Raw genomic sequence first — 19,877 nt, 5'->3', positions numbered from 1 at the left:
AGTCACTCCTGTTATACCTTCTTGTCTTCCTTAAATCTGTCGAATTGACCTCCCTTTCTCTGTTTCTCCAATTTGTGAATCTTCTGCCTACTCTTTCCTTAAGAGTCTTCACTGCCCCCCCCCCCCCAATTGTCACATGGGCAGCCATTTCAACTCTGCCTTCCTTAGTGTCTCCTGGCTACTTCATTTTTCCAGGCTTACTCCCACTATGTATTGTCTTTGCTGTGCTTCTGGGCTGCTAAATGTTGATTTAAAGCATAAACAAAAACAAAAACAAAACCCTCATCTGTGCTCACAAGAGACTACTATCGGGGCAGCAAGGTGGCGCGGTGGATAGAGCACCGGCCCTGGAGTCAGGAGGATCTGAGTTCAAATCCAGCCTCAGACACATAACACTGACTAGCAATGTGACTTGGGCAAGTCACTTAACCCCAGTTGCCTCACTAAAAAAACCCCAAAAAAACAAAGAGGAAGAGAGAGACTACTATCATTGGATGTTTGATAACTTCAGCAAAATGCATAGTGCTGCTCATCACCATGGTAATCTAGTATATGATAAACCCAAACATCCAAGCTTTTGGAACAAAAAAAAAATCATTATTTGATTAAAAAAAACTGCTGGGAAAACTGGAAAGCAATATGGCAGAAACTAGGTATAGACCAATTATCTCTTACTATATACCAAGATAAGGTCAAAATGTGTACATGTATGCTCCACAAACTTTTTATTAATGATTCATGTTGATTTCCTTATTGAATTATTAGCCTACACTTTAAAGTCCTCACCTCTATCCTTTGTCTCTTTCATTTGACCTCACTTCCTCCTCAATTGAGGTAGAGGCTATCCAACATGAGAACTCTCAACTTTCTGTCTTCCTCAGCATTTCTCTGTATCTTCATTCATCTTTCTTCCTTCCCTTCTGCCTTAGGAAGAAGTGCCCCTTCTTTCCAAAGCTTACCTTTGTCTTGTGCTCTCGATCCCCATCTCTTCCCACGTCCTTTAGAACCTTGTTCCTTTAAGTCAGCCAGTCTGCCTCTTGTATCTTCAGTCTTTCCCTCTCCACTTTCTCCTTCCCAGTTACTTACAAATGTACTAAACTCTCCCCTATAAGGAAAAACCCTTTCTCAATCCACTGCCCCATTGAACTGTCGATCCATCACTTTCTTTTTGCTGATGAACTTTCTGGAAAGATTTCTTCCTTACCACTCACTCCTATACCCCTCGCTTTCTTTGCAATCAGATAATCTTTTTTTACTGAAATTGTTCTCTTAAAGGCCAGTGGGTTTTAATCAATCCTCGTCCTTTCTGACTAGTCTGCTTCATTAGACGTTGCTGACCACTTCTGCCTCCTTGACACTCTTTCCTCCACTGGGCAATAGCATTCTCCTGTTTCTCCTATCTCTCTGGTCTCCTGTTCTGAATCTTTTTCAGCTTCCTAAATATAAATGTTCCGCAGGGTTTTGTTCTTGGCCCTTTTCTCTCCTTATACTCAGTCCCTTAACAATCTCATTAACCAACCAGTAAACATTTATTAAGTAAGTACCGTGTGCCAGTCGCTGTCCTAATTGCTAGGGATTAAAAAAAAAAAAAGCAAAACTATTCCCTGCCCTCAATAAGCTCTTACATAGGTGACTTCAACTCTGTCCTTAGGCCAACTTCTCTTGAGTTCAAGACTCAAACTTCTAGCTGCCTATGGGATACCTCTACCTGGATGTCCCATCAACATTTTAAACTCTATCTCTAATATGAAATTAATTTTCCCCTCGGCCTCTGTCCTGCCATTCCTTCTCAAAACAAATTTCAAGGAAAATCCCAATTGTTACCTATTTCTATTTCTATTTATGCTACCACCATCCTCCTAGTCACCCAGCTGGGAAATCTTGACTTAATATTTGATTCTTCCCTTTTCTTTGACCCTCAAATCTAATCACTTGCTAAAGTACATTGAGACTATTTCAAAAATGCCTCTGGTGTAATATTTCCCTTAACCATTCTCATTTTTCCTATCCAAGTTCAAGCCCTATCTATTTTATTTTTTAAATAATCATTGCAGTACAGTTTCCCTTCCTTCTAGTCTCTCCTCTTCCTTATCACTTCTGTATATTGCTGTCAGATTAATCTTTTTAAAGCACATTTCTGTTCTGCTTATTCTCATATGTCAGAATCTTCAGGGGTTCTCCATTGCCTGCAGAATTAAGTTCAGACTCAGTTGCCTGGCATTCAAAGGCTTGGTTGATCTGTTTCTAACTTTCCTTTTCAGTCTTATCTCCCCTTCATTTCCAATGCATTATCCTTTAGCCGAACTATATTACTTTAAGAACATAACCCCTGCTTTTCTACCTCTATGCCTTTGCTCGTATGGTTCCCTCTGGCTGGAATTCCCTTCTCTCCCCCATCTGTGCCTGTTGAAATCCTTCTGTTCTTTGTGTCCCTACTCAAAGGCTCCTTGAAGCCTTCCTTCATCCATCTCTAGCCACAGGCCTCTCTGCCTTGCATAAAGACATAGGTGACTTGCTTATCAGATATGTAGACAGTGAACTGGGGGGTGGGGGGTTGCGCAGGGATAGCTAGTGTACTTAATTACTTGGGTTAGGGTCCAGAACGGATCTTGGATCATAATCTAGAATGCTAGGCTGAGTCTAATAAGATGAAAATCAGTAAAGATAAATGCACAGATTTATACTTGGATTCAAAAAATCAACTTTGAAATACAGAATAGAGGAGGTATGGTTATCAGTTTTTTGAGGGGAAAAACAACCTGGTGATTTTGATGGACCATAAACTCAACCTGAATCAGTAATGTGATGTGGCAACCAAAAAGGCTGATGTGATGTTGGTGTGCAAGGAGAGGGGCATAATTTCCAGCAATAAGGTGGTGATAGCCCCTATGTACTGTGAATTTTCAAAAAAAAAAAAAAATCATAGACTCTTAGAGATAATTCAGTTCTATGTGTTCATTTTACAAATGAGAAAATTACGGCCTAGAGAGGTGGAATGATTTGTCCAGATCACACAGCTAAGTTAGCAGAGCTAGGATCCCTAACTTCTGCTACAGTGCTCTCTTCCTTTCCAGCCCATCTCTCTAGCGTAGAAGAAAGAGCTCTAGATCAAGAGTTAGGAGGATTACTAGTTCTAGATCTGCTGCTAGCTAGCTATGTGATCTTAGGCAAATTTCAGCCTCTCTTTGACCACTTCCCCTCCTGAATTCCTTAGCGTTAGAGAACTGAGGCTTTTTAGCGGTTGCTGTATTCTACATCTCATTCTTTTCACACATCTTATCTCGTCTACCATGGATATTTGTAAAACCTCTTGAGGTCTGAGGTTTTCTTTTATTCGTCTCCCTGTCCTCCCATGGTTCCTCTTGCAGAATAGAAATAAAATCAATCTTTTGGTAAGAAATTTAGTCATAATTCCAAGTGAAGTCTAAGCTGGACTTTTTTTTTTTTCTGGATAGGCTGTGATATAATTGCTGGTACATATCTGAAATGATTTAGAAGAGGAAAATCAGCTTGCTGCTTGCATGGAGGGGTTTAATGGGATAGTAAAACTAGAACAATGATTAAAAATGATTACAAAGAATTTGTGCAAGTACCATATATTCTATATACTGAATAACAGTAACATTGATAGCAGGAATAAAAATATATTTCTTAAGAAGAGGGTTAAGGAAGGCAGATAAATAATTTAGTATTCCTTTACTTCCAATGATTTCCCTCGTCTGCTGAAGCTGAATATTGAAATTTCTATTGCATCAGTAGCTCTGTGCCTTGGACAAAGATGCCCTCTCAAGGACAAGGTTTGTTGTTATTGTTCAGCAGTTTCAGCTGTGTCCGATTCTTCATGACCTCATTTGGAGTTTTCCTTGCAAAGATAATGGCGTAGTTTGCCATTTCCTTCTCCAGCTCATTTTACAGGTGAGGCATACAGGGTTAAGTGACTTGCCCAGGGTCACACAGCTAATGTATCGGAGGGCAGATTTGAACTCAGGAAGATGAGTCTTCCTGATTCCAGGCCTTATTCCCTATCCACTACGGTGCCACCTAGTGTCCAAGGACAAGGTTGGGTGTGGTTAATTAGTGGGAATTAGGCACAGCAGGCAGCCTACCAACCTTTCTTAATTCTCAGTACCAATAATCACAAGATCATAGATTTTAAGCTGGGAGGGATCTTAGAGGTCATTGAGTCCAACCTTCTTATTTTACAGATGAGTAAATAGAGGTGCAAAGAGAAATTATGTGACTTGCCCAGGGTCACACAGCTAATGAGTATCTCAGGCAGGATCCGAGTTCAAATCAAACTTACTACTGCACTCACTATGCCACCTCGCTGCCTCACTGGCATGATTATTCCCAAAATCATTGATATTTAGTTGAAAGGGACATATCTTTGTATTTACCTTTGGATATTGAATCTAATTTGTGTGAGAATTATGGTAGTTCAGATGATAAAGCCAGTATGGAACACCAGACTCAGGAAACTCCCAGTCCTGTAACCATGTCTGGTGCTGAGCCAGGTACAGCCTCTAATTTATGCTGAAGGTATCTAGAAACCCCATGTGCCTAAGTTCTCTGTATCAGCTTTTCCTGAAGGTTATTGATACCAAGGGAATTTCAGATTTTTTCCATCTAGTGACTGTTTGCTTCAAGCCGTGTGTGACGGAACATATACAGAGGAGGTGGTAATAGTAACAAAACATTTAAAAGCTTTGCCTCACTTTCCCTGGCTTTGCCTCGCCTCCCTGCCTAGCACCCCACCTAACCCATTATCGTCAAGGACTTCAAAAGATTTCCCAGTAGAAATGAATGGTTAGAATTGGGAATTAGAGGCATCCTTTTGAGTTGCTTGCCTTTTATCATTACTTCTAGATTAGGGAGTCAGAAGGGACAATGAAAACACCATAGGATCATCATATTTTTTGACATTAACTATAAAACATGCCAGGGAACCATTGCTTAATCATTTTATTATTAGATATAGCTCTCAAGTTAAAAACTGTCATGAGTCGAAGAAAATCATGTCTTGATTAACCCCAGGAAAGTGCTCTGGAAGAGAAAATAGGTGAAGAGGGGTGGGGCAAAGAGGGATAAATAATTGATGAACTGAATCCCTCCCTTTTGGGTAAAGTCTAAAAGAATGACTGTGTGTTAGAGAATAACTGAGAAGCTGGAAGAAAAAACAAAGCTTTCCCAAAAGGTACACTTAAGATCCTTTCTTTGTCAAAATTAGCAAACTAAGCATGTGGAATTCACTAATTGGAATGGATATTACTTGGTACAGTTCTTAAACCTTGATGAAATGATTCTTGAAAACATTTCTTCCTTATGGTATAGCTTGTGGCAGTTTTTATCTTGTGAATGAATGAATGAATGAAAAAGCATTTATTAAGTGCTTACTAGGTGGCTTAGTGGATAAAAGGTGGAGTCAGGAAGACCTGAGTTCAGATCTGAACTCAGACACTTACTAGCTGTGTGACAAGTCACTTAACCCTGTTTACCTCAGTTCCTCATCTATAAAATGAGCTGGAGAAGGAAATGGCAAACTACCCCAGTATCTTTGCCAAGAAAGCCCCAAATGGGGGTCATGAAGAGTTAGACACAATTAAAAATGACAGAAATGTAAAAAAAGTACTGGGCTTACCACTGAGGTTACAAATAGAAAAGTAAGACAGCCTCTGTTCTCAAGGGGCCTCTATTGTAATGAGAAAGGCAACCCATATAGAACATTTCAGTTGCAAATCAGATGGAAAGGTCTCATGGTCCTTAGGTTGCAGAAGCAAAGCAGATGGGCAGGCCTCTTCTTAAATTCATTTCCATTGGTAAAAATCATATTGGTTTTTGATGTTGAGTCATTGATAGCAAGAATTTCCTTTTCTGGGTCCTTAGGAGTTTTCTCAGTAGCACCTTCTGGAGTAGTTGCCGGGCCATATCTCCATGGTGTGATGGCTCCAGGCCCTGGGCAGAAAGCATCCCTATTCCAAAGGCTCTTAGATTTAGGGTCCTGGGAGGTCCTTCTGTGGTATGGAGTCATGAGACCCTCCAAAAGCTCATCTTCTTGATCCCTGGGGTGCCTCAGTGACTGAAGGTCCATCTTTCCTTCCCTCTCATTCCAGCTGTTTGCCAGGGGCGCATCGTGAAGATCCCCACTGGGGGCCTTGTCCGAGTGGAGGGTACGGAGCTGGTCATCCCCTGCAACGTCAGTGACTACGACGGCCCCAGCGAGCAGAACTTTGATTGGAGCTTCTCGTCTTCTGGGACACATTTTGTGGAGATAGTGAGCACCTGGGAGGCGGCTTTCACGGCCCAGCCATACAGGGAGCGGCTGCAGAGAGGGGAGATCCAGCTGAGACGGATCGGCAACGACGCTGTAGAGCTCCACATTCAGAACCTCCAGGCCGCCGACCAAGGGCAGTACAAATGTTCCACCCCCAGCACGGACGCCACCGTCCAGGGCAACTATGATGACACGGTGCAAGTGAGAGGTACGTCCTTTCGAGGCTCCCACTGGGAGTCTTGGTTTCCTGTCGCCTCAAACTCTGCTGCCTTTACCAGCTACGGCAGCTTCAGGGCTAGTTCCCTCATCTTTGAAAAGGGAATCAGAAGATTTTGTGGGGGTCATGTGATGCCCTGGAGAAAGTACTGGGTTTGCAGTCAGCAAGGGTGGGGTTCACATCCCACCTGGACCTAGACCTCAGAGTTGCCAAAGGTAGTCAAAAGAATCAGTTCTCTACATGGCCCATAAAGGGGCATGACGGCCAGGCTCAGATGATTCCTTGAGGTCTCCTCCAGTTCTGTTATCTGTGATGATACAGCATTTAACCACTCTATGGTCATTGAAGTAGGTTCTGAGTTCAAATTTAGCCTCAGACACTTAATAGCTGTGTGACTCTGAGCAAGTCACTTAACCGCTGTTTGCCTCGTTTTCTCATCTGTAAAATGGGGATAATAATTGCACCTACCTTTCAGGGTTATTGTGAGGAGAAAAGCACAGCACAGTGTCTGGTACATAGCAATTGTTATATAAAAGTTAGCTATTTTTATTTTTGTTATTGTTAATTATCATTGTTATTATTATTATTATTATGGAGTGAATGTTGTTCGGTTGTGTCCAACTCTTCATGACCCCATTTGGGGTTTTCTTGGCAAAGATACTGGAGTGGGTTTGCCATTTCCTTCTCTAGCTCATTTGACAGATGAGGAAACTGAGACAGACAGGGTGAAGTGACTTGCCCAGAGTCACAGAGCTGATATGTATCTGAGTCCACATTTGAACTCAGGAGGATGAGTCTTTCTGACTCCAAGCCCAGCACTCTATGCAAAGCCCCACTTAGCTGCTCATGGAGTGAACAGTTCAGATTATTTCAGCAAGCATTTATGAAGTGGCTACTGTGTTCCAGGTACTTTGCAAAAGGATACAAAGACCAAAAAAAAATGGCAACAGATCGTGCCCACAAAGAGCTTATACTCTGCTGGCATGAATTGGGGGAAGAGAAGGAGAGAGGAGAAACATAGAGAGAGATACATAAGTAAAAGTATACGCAAAATAATTTTGGGGGTCAGATGGAGAGAACACTGACCCCTGAGGGGATCAGGAAGGGCCTCTTGTTTAAGGAGGTCATCGAGCAATGCCTTGAAGGGAGATCATGGAAGGAGCGCGTTCCAGGGCTGGGGACAGTCTGGGCCAAGTCACAGGGACAGCAAATGGAAATTACATATGGGGGGGACGGGAAGAGCAAGAAGACCTTTGGCTAGATGATGCGAGGAGGAGGCACGTGAAAACATGTGCACAGATACTGCAGGGCTTATTTCTTTCTCAGTCCTCATTATTGGGCATCTTCCCATCTGTTCCTGAGGCTGTATTGTGCTGAAAGAATAATGTGAAGACAGAATAATGGAAACCTGCCACCTAGGACCTTACGGCCCAAAGCAGCTAAATTTGACTTGGCCATGGATGTGAAAGGCCATACAGACCCTGAAAGAATTCTGTGTCCATCAAATGATACTGCCCTAGTAAGCAGACCTTAGACATGTCAAATAATAATGTAATATTTATGGTAAGCACCGGATCTGGAGTCAGAAAAACCTGAGTTCAAATTCGGCTTCACACTCTTATTAGCTATGTGACCCTGGGCAAGTCACTTCACCCTCTTTGCCTCAGTTTTCTCATCTGTAGAATGAGCTGGACAAGGATGTAGGAAACCACTCCAGTGTCTGTGCCAAGAAAACCCCAAATGGGGTCATGAAGAGTTAGACACGACTGAAAAATGACTGAACCAACAAAGCACTGACTACGTACCAGGCACTGTGCTAAGCACTTTATGGATATGATCTCATTTGATCCTCACAACAACCCTGGGAAGCAGGTGCTCTTATTATCCATATTTTACAGCCAAGGAAACTGAGGTAAACAGAATTAAGTGCCTTGCTCAAGGTCACACAGCTACTAAGTATCTGAGGCCAGATTTGAACTCAGATCTTCTTGACTTCAGGCCCTATGTTCTAGCCACTGTACTACCTAGTTGCCTGTCAAATAATTATAATAATGAAAAGATAAAGGGATAACAGCCTAGCCAGTCAGTCAATAAACATTTATTAATTGCCTACTATGTGCTAGACACTGTACTAAATGCTAGGGATATTAAGAAAGGCAAAATGCAGTCCCTGCTGCACATCTAATGAAGGAGAAACAACAATGTACAAACAAGCTGCATACAGGATAAATTGGAGACAATGAATCGAAGGCACTAGAATTAAAGGGGGATGGGAAGGGCTCCCTGAATAGAGAGGAAGGCTTAGAAGACATGTGTTCAAGTTCATTGGAAGAGGTGGACTTGCAAGAAAAAGGCAGCAATATCCACTGATGCCCAGGTTTCAAATTGGATGCAAGCAAGCGGATTGGGTAACATGAATGGCTCAAGGAGAAGAAACCATTGCATGCTTCTACTTCTTCTGTTCCTCATGTACTCCTCCCACCTGCCTGGAAAATCCCATAAGGAAGCCTTACAAATAAGTTAAAATAATTTATATTTCCCCCCAAAATCATCACCAAGTGTCCGGTTGTCCAATCACAACAGTTTTTGTGTTAGAATCATGTTGTTGGATGGGAATCTAGAAGCAATCTAGACCTCCTCCTTCCTGAGCCATCCTTCCCATCCCCGGAATAAAACCTCATACAGGAGAGAGAGAGAGAGAATAGAACAGAACAGAGAGAATTGTAGTATTTGCAAGACATAAATGCATCTCTCTCAGTGGTCACTTAGATCAGTAAACTAACATTTATTAAGTGTCTACTGTGTGCCTGACACTCTGCTGGGTGACAGGGATATAAAAACGAGAGCCAGAGAATTTCTGTCCTCAGGGAGCTTACACTCTGCTGGGACAATGTCGGACTGTGGAGGGAGCGGAGAATTCTCACTGGTTGACTTTAGAGCAGGTCCTTCCCACCCCCACCCCCACCCCCACTTTTGGTTTTGGAGGCAGGATTAAGAGGGAACATAATGGTAAGCTCAGGATCAGGGGCTTTCCTAATCCTCTCTCCTGTGATTTCATTCTTCATTCTCTTTGAAAAGCCCCAAGGATGGCACCAGAGCAGAACTTAAGATTATCATCATTGAAAACTGCTAGAATTGTGATCCATTAAGGTTCCTTCTCTATCATCTGGACCATAATAGAATTATTTTTTAAATGCTCTAATAAAACCACACATCACAATGGGGTGTTTTCCATGGGTAGGTGGGAAGAAAATGGGTACCGGGGACACAGAGTTTGGAATATTCGATTCAGGGAAGGTGAAGAGGGAGAAGAGGAAGCCAGCTGCACCCTGGCTGGTGTTGGAGCCATGACTGAGCCCCAGCAGCTATGGCCCCGGACCAGGCGCTCCCAACTAGGAAGGAAAGGCCAGAGTGCCTGGTGCTTGCAGAATTGGTCTCAGACTTTTACATAGGATGCTGCGTGTTCCTAACAATTTTGTTTTGTTGGAACAGTGCTTGCTGACGCTCTGCAGGTGAGCGCAAAGTCCCAACCTGCTTCCTCCCTTCTCCTGAGGGACGGGGACTCGTTTGAACTCCACTGCTCAGCTTCTTCTGCCTCCTTGGAGCATACGCATCTCTCTGTGATGTGGGAGCTTCACCGCGGCCCCGCCAGGCAGAAAATCCTCTCCTTGACACACGAGAATCGGTTCTATCCTGGCCCACAGTATGAAAGCCGCTACCAGAGTGGAGATTTGCGTCTGGATACCGCCGGGGAGAATGTTTACCGATTGTCTGTGTCTCGGGTGCTGCCGGTAGACCAGGGTACCTATAGATGTGTGGTCAGTGAGTGGATTGGAGAGAAGGGTAAATGGCAAGAAATTCAAGAGAAAAGCGTGAATGTTGCCACTGTGACCATCCAGCCAACAGGTGGGTTTCCAGTGTCTATGTATTTGTGTGTATTCTCTCTGTTAGTCAGGGGTGAGATCATATCCTGCCAGACCAGAAGGCTCTCACTTCTTGTGATGAGCAGCTACTCAGGCTTTTCACTTAAAATGCAACCTCTAACAAATCCTTTAACCCCTCTGGGCTTCTTTTTTCTCAGTTGTGAAATGAAGGGATTGAAATAGGTGGCTCTGAGGCCTCTTCCAGCTCTGTATGTGTGATCCTGTGATCTTTTAAGTTGACCAGACTTGGGGAGAAGAGAGGAGGACGGAAGAGACTCAGTCCTTGAGTATAATGAAAGCTTCCACCACCACACTTTTTTCTTCCCTTACTTCTTAAAGTCCTAGTGAGGCATGCGGAACCAAGCATGTATCGTAGAATCATATCTGGAGCTGAAAAGGATCTCAGAGGCCATTGAATACAACACCTTCATTTTTACAGCTGAAGAAACTGAGGTACAGAGAAGGCACATGATTCCTAAGGTCACACAGGTAAGTTATCATTGGAGGTGGGAACTAAGTACTCTGACTTCAGAACCAGTACTCTTTCCACTATACTGAGATGTCTCCAGAGTGATGGGTAGTAGCCTGTTATCAAGGTTAACTTTCTTGATTGGCCCACCGGGGGACCCCTGCCTTAGGGTTCCTGATTAGATTTGTCCAGCTCAGTGGGGAAAATCTTAACACATATATGAAAGTTCCCTATCCAAATGTCAATGGACATGGTATAGCTTTATTAAGTTGCATACAGATTATTGTACTGGTGAACACAATATTGGTAAATACAAACTAATGCCTAACCGTGATATCAGGGAAGTTGACACAAGGAGTTTCTAAATAGGTAGGATTTATTTTGTGAATGGTAAGACATGCCTCCCTGGGAAATCTCTGGTCCCACTTTCATCCTTTGTCCCATCTACTTTATGGATCAGGACTGTATAGAAAGAAGTATATATTTACAGGTGCATCAAGATGTCAATATCCATGGCACTAACACAGGTGACTTCTTGTAAGGAGTGCCTTTAAGGGCTCAGATGTTTGTCTATCTCTGTCCACCAGCTTCTGCTCAAAGACTTCAAGTGAGCGCAAACCCTCCATTTCTCAAGGTAGTCTTCTCCACTTGAGTATCTCTCTACTTCCTGAATTCAAGAAATTTCCTTCACCAGTTCATTCCATTTTTTCTTTTCATTTTTTAATCATGTCTTTTGTTTTTACGTCACCTTCTCCCCATGTATCCTTCTCCCTTCCACTACCTAAAGTGCCATCCCCTGTAACAAAGAATAAGAAAAAATCAGAATGGGAAAAACCAATTCACTACAACCAACAACCACATCAACTGAGATAGATGCAGGAGCTTCCACACTCATAGCCCCCTGCCTCTGCAAATAAGAGAGGGAGGTACATTTTCTCATCTCTTCAACACCAAGTTTGTTCTTTATAATTATCACACTGGTTTTGTTATTAACTTTTTTTTTTTTACTGTTTCTATTTGCATTACTATTGCCATTGTGCATATTTTTCCCGATTCTGTTTAATTCACTCTATATTGGTTTCTATGTCTTACCATGCTTCTCTGTATTTTCTATGTCCATCATTTCTTACAGAGCAGTGATGCTGTCTCATTCTTGTGCCATGATTTGTTTAGCTGTTTCCAAATTGATAAGGCCTTTTTCGTTTAAACAAGAAATTCCTATTATTCCTGGCTGGCTTTCCATACCACTAATTGCATCCACTTCTATTGCTTTTACACGATATAGTCAGTCAAAATTTTTTATTAAGGACCTACTATGTGTCAGGCACTGTGCTAATTGGTGGCAATGTAAATATGAAAAAAGAAGACAATTCCTGTCCTCGAGGAGCTCACAGTCTAATGTGGGGAAGAAGCTGAGAAGGGGGAGAGGGAAGGTACCAGGCATGGGGGCATGATGTAAAAGTCCAGAGGAGTATACCCAGATGGGAAATGAAGTGATGGCTGGTCTGGGCATACACCTTAAATGCAGGTTCTGGCAGGAACTCTTCACTCTGCCCTCCAATGGTGGAGACATAACTTGTTCTATTTATTTTAATGCTATTTAAGTAAAGGCAGCATGATGTTAGTGGATAGCATGTTGGGCTTAGAGTCATAAAGACATGGGTTCAAATCCTGATTCTGACTCTAGCTGGGTTCGTAACCCTGGATAAGTCACTTAACATTTGTCTTAGGGAACTCCCTAGAGCTTATGTACTAATTTATAGGTAGATGGGTAGTGATCTTCTTTAGTGGAAGAATTTTCCACACTGGGAGTTCCCTATCTTTCACACATTCTATTTGTGCTAATGCTTTTTCAAGTCCTGTGTTCATTCTTTTCTATGCCATTTGGATTTCTACTCACATCGCAGTTTATGTCATAGTTTGTCTCTTAGTCTGGTATTCAGCACATTGTCATTCCATTAAGAGGGCTTGGCTTCACTAAAAGCTTTCAATAGTAATGATCATCTTGGGCTCACTGAATTCATTCCTTTCTATGTTTGTACCCTGACTTCTAGATTTCATTCTCCCCAAGGCTGTTTGGACTTCCATGAATCTGGCTGTCCCAGTAACTTATCACATTACATGGACTTACCCAAGGCCTGTCTTAGGTTCCTACAGATGAGCCGTCTTGATCCAACTGGGAGTTCCTCATGCCAACAATTATTTATTTTTTTATTTTATTTATTTCTTTTTTTGCGAGGCAATGGGGTGAAGTAACTTGCCCAGGGTCACACAGCTAGTAAGTGCTATGTGTCTGAGGCCAGATTTGAACTTGGGTCTTCCTGAATCCAAGGCTGGTGCTCTATCCACTGCACCAAGAATTATTTCTTTACCTTCCTACATGGCCTCTAATGATGTTCAACATGAGCCTGCAAACAGAGTGGTCTCTTATTCCAAGATGGCGGATGTGCCCTGTGGCATATAGCTAGCTCAATGGTACAGAGACTTATGTAGTACACTTTGCCACCTTCAAACATTTTTTAAATGAGGATGGGCTGAGTCAGACTCAGTTTTCTTTTCATAAGCATGAGGGCCATATCATTCAGACTCAGAGAACAGAGGCGTGAAGACAACATCCATCAATCATTAATTATGGAAGTGTCTCCTTTGCGCCAGGCCCTGTGCTTGGTGCTGGAAACACAAATACCAAGAGTAAAATTATCCCAACTCTCAAGGAGCCTACACTCTGATGGGGAATTAGTGGAGTGGCAGGGGGTTGGACTAGATGACCTCTTAAGGCCTTTCCAAATACTGAATTCCATCATTCTAAGACATTTCCTTTGGAGGCAGAATTATACTAACACAGGGCGAGGGTATGTATGCTGTAGCCAACTCATACTGGCCCATAAGTGCTAAGTGTGAAGTTTTCAATAGGAGCATTTACACCTTGGAAATCAGCAAATGCTACAAATCAGGGTTTGATTTATTGTTTTGTTGATTACGTGGACTTAAAGTGATGGAGAAAATATTACTAATAAAGATGAAACTTAAAAGTTTTCATAGATCATAAATTTAGAACGGTAAGACACCCCAGGGACCATCTGGTTCAACCCTTTCATGTTACAGATGAAGAAACTGAAGCTCAGAGAAGTTGGTCATCTAAGGAGGGAGTGACGGTAGCTGATTTGAATCCATATCTTCTAGTTCCAGATCCAGCATTCTCTCTACACTGTCTTTCCACACTATAGCCATTGGATCTGAAAGTAGCAGATGCAGGTGGCTTTCAAATATAACCTTTCTGCGTGATTCTAAGATGAAATCTTTTTGAAAGGGAAAAAGCTGGTGGTTGACACGTGCTGCCAAAGATGCTGATGGTATCTCAGATTGCATTATTGGAGGCATCATGCCTAGAACTAAAGAGGTGTTAGTTCAATTGTACTCTTCCTCGGGCAGAACATAAATGAATTGAGTCCAGCTCTGGGCACCACAGTTTAGGAAGAAGCTGGGCAAGCTGAAGGTTTTCCACAAGGGCAAATAGGGCGATGAAGGGTCTAGGTACGATGCCTCACTGGTGGGCTAACTAAAAGAACTAGGGAGACATCCTAGAGAAGGGAAGATTAAGGGAGCACATAAGAATTGTCTTTATTTGCAAAGCTGTCATGTGGAAGAGGGATAAGTCATCTTCTGCTTGACCCCAGAGGACAGAACTGGTAGCAACTGGTTAAGATCAGCACAGACACATACTTTGGCTGGAAGTAAGGGAAATTTTTTCCTAACAGATCTCTATCTAAAAATGGAATGGACTGCCTTAGGAGGTAGAGAGTTCCCCATCCCTGGAGGTCTTTTTGCAAAAGCTGGATGACCTTTTGTCTTAGATGTTGGAAGAGAGGATTCGTGTCCAAGTGAACTCTTGATATCCCTTATACAAATTCTATAATATAAGTACATTGAAAAATATAAATTATAGGCCACACTCAGGTTTTGTAAGAGTTAGAGTGGTGGGTAAATGTGCCCTGTAGTTGAACCAACTTGGTAGGCTAAGGAAGGTCCTTAAACTATTGGTGACAGTGCTACTGTTGGTCTTCTTTTATTTTGTGGGGGAGGGGAGACATTCTTTATTCAAAGGAATGGTGCTGATCTCCTTAGTAGTTGTTATGACCCTACCATCTGTGGATTGACTTTCTATATAAACCTGTTCCATCTTCTTTTTCAAATAGAGCAATCCCCTCTCATATTCTCCCAATAGATAGATTACTCCCAATCTCCCTTCCTTCGTCTCCGCTCCCTCCAATCCATCTGCCACTCATGGTCAAAGTCATTTTCCTAAAGTGTAGATCTGACCATGTCATCCCCTGTTCGGTAAACTCCAATGTTTCCCTTTTGCCTCTAGAATCAAATATAAAATCCTCTGACATTTAAAGCTCTTCACAACTTGACCTTTTCCTGCCTTTCTAGTCTTAATCTCTACTTCCCTTCAGGTATTCTTCTTGTTCATTCATTTCAGTCGTGTCCAACTCTTCATGACCCCATTTGGGATTTTCTTGGCAGAGATACTGGAGTGGTTTGCCGTTTCCTTCTCCAGCTCCATTTTGTAGATGAGGAAATTGAGGCAAACAGGATTAAGTGACTTGTCCAGGGTCATACAGCAAGTGAGGGTCTGAGATCAGATTTGAACTCAGGAAGATGAGTCTTCCGGACTCCAGTCCCAGCACTCTATGCATTATAGCGCCACCAGATGCCTTTCTTGTACTTTATAATCCATCAACAGTGGCCTTGCTATTCCTCCCATACAACAGTTCATTTCCTGACTCTGTGACTTTGCCCCGCAGTCTGCCATGTTTGAAATGCTCTCCTTTCTAACCTCCACCAACTGGCTTCCCTTGCTTCCTTGTAGATTCAGCTGAAATCCCACTTTTGGCCAGAGGCCTTTCTTGGCCCTCCCGTTGCTCATACCTTCCCTCTGAGATTGCCTCCACTTATATATCTTGTATGTATGTAGTAGTTTACATGTTGTCTCCTGCATTAGAACGGGGGCTCCTTGAGGCACGGACTATGTTTTTGGCTATCTTTTTATACCCCGGGGCTTAGCAGACTGCCTGGTACATTGGAGGCCTTTGATAAATGCTTGTTGACTGACTGATAATATCATCTCTACCCCATCTTTAATTGTCAGTTCCTCCCAATCTACTGATTCTTTCCATGCTGTGTACAGGCACACTCAAATCTCTTCTGTGCTGTTTCTAAAAGAGGGCAGGTTCTCTCTAAGTCTTCTCTACCTTCAAATTCTCCCCTCCATCAAAGACTCTATGCCCGGAGCAAGGGATGGCCATATGCTCCCCCATCCATTGGCAAGTAGTGATCTTGCTCTGTGGCTTGTTTCCAGAAAAGAAAATTCAAGAGGAAGTTGAAGTCACTGTATGCTTGAATAACAACATAAATACAGGTTTATGTCTCATAGTTAAAAGAAATTACATTTGTGATTTTAAAGCTGTAACACCCTAGGTTTTCTTACTCCTACCCATAGGAGCTATGGCAGAAGATTCAATTTTCTATTCAATTAATAACAGTATCACAGTAGTATTGGGCCTTTTGCCTTCAACACTTACTGAGTGTGATATGCAAGGCAGTGTGCTAGGTGCTAGGGGTGCGAGGATGTATGTAGGCTCGATTAAGACCTCAAAGATCTCACTATCTCATAGGGGAGGTTACAACGCACACAAATAAGTCTGAGACACAGTAGAATGTGAGGGGGTTAAAGGAAGGTCTGGCAAGGTGCCGTGAGAAATTTGCATGTGCTTGTCTAAACCAAGACCATCCCTGCTGCATTCCACAGGGCCCTGCCCTATGGAGCTCTCTGTCATAGTCTGTCTTTGGTGGCAAGAGATCATTAGATGATTAGAGGCATTTAGGGGACTCAGTGTATAGAGCTCTGGGTCTGGAGTCAGGAAGGCTTGAGTTCAAATCCAGCCTTAGACACTTACTAGGTATGTGATCCTGAGCAAGTCACTTAACCCTGTTTGCCTCAGTTTCCTCATCTGTAAAATGGAGATAATAATAGCAAGCACCTATGTGCCTGAATTGCTATGAGGATCAAATGAAGTAATATTTATGAAAACATTTAGTGAAGTGCCTAGTATTTAGTAAGCACTATATAAATGCCCATTCCTTTCCATTATGTTTGGGGGAGGGTGTAAGCATAAAATGGGTTGGGAAAAATTGGAGATTTTCATCTTTTCCAACTTGTAAGGCTGTTTTAATCTTCTTTTAAGCCCTTTAAATAATGTGTCAGAGAGGAGAAGGTGTATACATACATACATACATATATATATATACACACATATAAAGTACATATATATACATGCATACACACATACACATATACATGTATCATGTATATTATGTGCGTGCATGTATGTGTATACACATATACACACATGAGTGCAAATATAGACACAATGTGCACATATGCACACTGTATACACACACACAAATGTGTTTACTTATATCCAGAAATGGGAAATAGCCCTATGACATTCCCTTTCTCTAACACTTAAGGCTTGTTTCTCTCTTACCTAAGTAGATTTTGGAACTGTCCTGAAAAGATTGTTTGAAATGTATTTCAGGTTTTGTTTAGATTCGGATGAAAGTCATTCACTCGGGAGGTCCTGAGTTTTTTGGGTTAGGATTCCTACCTTCCCCAGAGCTGGGCACCAACCTCACTTTGTCCTACTCATTGGGTACAGCTGTTACCACTGAATAACTCTTGCCAGAGAGCCATAGGGATGTACTGAGCCATTAACCTCTTGGGAACAGTTAGTTATTTCTCATCTGTGTATTTGTTTCCAGATCATCATCAGTAAGCTGAGTGTTGTTGTACTTAGATTACAGATGTTCAACTTCTTTAAAAAAAAAAGATAACCTAAAGTATCAGCAAGTGGAAAGCTTTGGAAGCAAATAGTGGAAACTCCATCTGCGAGGCTGCTGTTGGATAGCACAAGATACTTCAAATATTCTATCCAAATATAGTCAACTCTTGATTAGCCATGCTAATGAAATGGAGAGGACTTAAGCTATAAAAATTATTTATCTAGAGCTTTATAATCTTTTTATATTTGATTTGTATGTGGGTATGTCTAATGTTTTTGGAACTGACCCTTTAATGAAGTCACACTGTTGAAGACTTACAAGGAAAGTCATCTGGCTTCTCACCATTTTGGCCCCTTTGCTCTGAATTCTTCCCTTCTCTGGGATGGAAAGAGCATCGCTGCTCAGACTAATGTACGGCTCCAGCTGATCCTGGGTTGTTCTTTGTTCTCTAAAATTGCCAAAGTTATGGTCCACACTTTGCCTGGGTTGGAAGGATTTAGTTTAATCTTTGTTTTTAAAATTTTTTTTTATGCTAAGCCTCATAAAAGAGTAAGATAATCCATTTTATCCAACAGATATTTGGAGTACCTGTGAAGCCTCTCCTTAGTTTTGTTAAGAAGAATCTAAAAATTATATTGCTTGCCTTCTCAAGGGGTAGGGGAGAGGAGGGAGGGAGAGAATTTGGAACTCAAGTTTTTAAAAAATGAATGTTAAAGTTTTTACATGTAATTAGGAGATACTTAATGAAACAAAAATATATTAAAAAAGAAGAATCTAAAACTAAATTAATCTGAGGTTTGGATGATCTGATTTATCAGGATTTCTCAATATTATTTTTAATTTCTAAGCCTTAAGAGCAACTGTCACCAAGAATAATGTGTCTGTGACTGAAGGGAATGACGTGGACCTTACCTGCAGCATCACCACTGACCAGAAGGATGATTTTCAGGCTGAGGTGACGTGGTACTTTAGCAAGGCACCTGACAGTTCTTTGCCTGATGCACACATCTTGGCAAGCATGGACCACAATGCTGTGGTGCACAGCCCATTGACAGTTACCTTAAATCGTGTGGATATACACTCATACCGCCTGCTAGTACGAGACGCTAACAAAGAAAACTCTGGCTACTATTTCTGCCATGTGGCTCTCTGGGCACCTAGGCATAACAGGACCTGGCAGAAAGTGGCTGAGAAGATGTCTGAACCAGCTGGAGTGGAGGTCACCTTGCTGGGTAAGTGATTTGGTTGTCAATAGCATTCATGAAAAGGGCTTTTTTCCTCTCAGGCATAATCGTTCCCATGGGCATATTAAGGGGATCTGCTTTATTTTGGCTTCCCATACATCAACAGAAATGAACTTTTGACCAGGTACGTCCTCAGCTAGGGATGAAACCAAACTGAGCCTAAATCTAGAAGGCAAGGGAAGTGTTTAGATAATGTCGCCTCAGTCTCAATGACCTCATTGGAGGGAATTTAATCTCCTTTTGTTGCTCAGATTTATAGCATGAGGGTGTTCCTGAATGGCTCTTTGAAACGAATCCTCATCAGAGAAAGGATGGAGTATCATTCTTTCTTCCCTTATCCTGCAACTCCTAGGAGCTGGAGCAGGGACTCTGAGTTTATCTTGGTATTTTTCCAAAAGCCCAAAGCAGAAAGAAAAAAAGGAGAGGATTTCCTCACTTAAGAGGGACTGGATTTTCCTTTGAGTCCCCCCAGAATCCAGAGATATTTTATTCCTCAATGTCAGGTTCAGAAGCCTATGTACTTTGTCAGAGTATTTTAGCATCCTTGGCTGACTCCAGATAAAAATAGATGAGGGAGCTCCATTGGAGGGTCCAAGGATTGCGTCCAGAAGCATTCACTTCTCTGTGTGGTGGAGGAGGAAGAACACAGGGACCAGAATTCACAGACTGAGATTCACATCTTAGCCTGTGTAAGCCTCAGCGAGTCTTCCATTTCCATTTCCTCATCCACAAAATGAGGGTAACCATGCTTGTACTACTTAGATACAGGGAGATTCTGAGGGAAGTGTTTCGCAAACTTTAAAGTGCTTTAGAAATGTGAATTGTCAGCTCCCTTGTTGCAACTGTTAAAAAAAATGATTATTGATATCTTTTACGTCACTTTTATTTCCCAGTATATCCTTATCCC

General features: G+C 42.1%; 1 protein-coding gene across 1 annotated transcript in view; it reads left to right on the top strand.

The window, feature by feature from the left end:
- PTGFRN (prostaglandin F2 receptor inhibitor) overlaps positions 1-19,877 on the top strand; it is an 81,013-nt gene that overhangs the window by 19,532 nt on the left and 41,604 nt on the right. Inside the window, exons 2-4 of the mRNA XM_027866736.1 lie at positions 6,111-6,479; positions 9,981-10,394; positions 18,575-18,958. Coding sequence (XP_027722537.1) covers positions 6,111-6,479; positions 9,981-10,394; positions 18,575-18,958 — 1,167 coding nt within the window. The remainder of the gene's footprint in view (positions 1-6,110; positions 6,480-9,980; positions 10,395-18,574; positions 18,959-19,877) is intronic.

The sequence above is a fragment of the Vombatus ursinus genome, unplaced genomic scaffold, assembly GCF_900497805.2.
Source record: "Vombatus ursinus unplaced genomic scaffold, bare-nosed wombat genome assembly UNPS02014782.1, whole genome shotgun sequence".
NCBI classification, from domain to species: domain Eukaryota; kingdom Metazoa; phylum Chordata; class Mammalia; order Diprotodontia; family Vombatidae; genus Vombatus; species Vombatus ursinus.
This window is presented reverse-complemented; position numbering and strand designations above follow the sequence as displayed.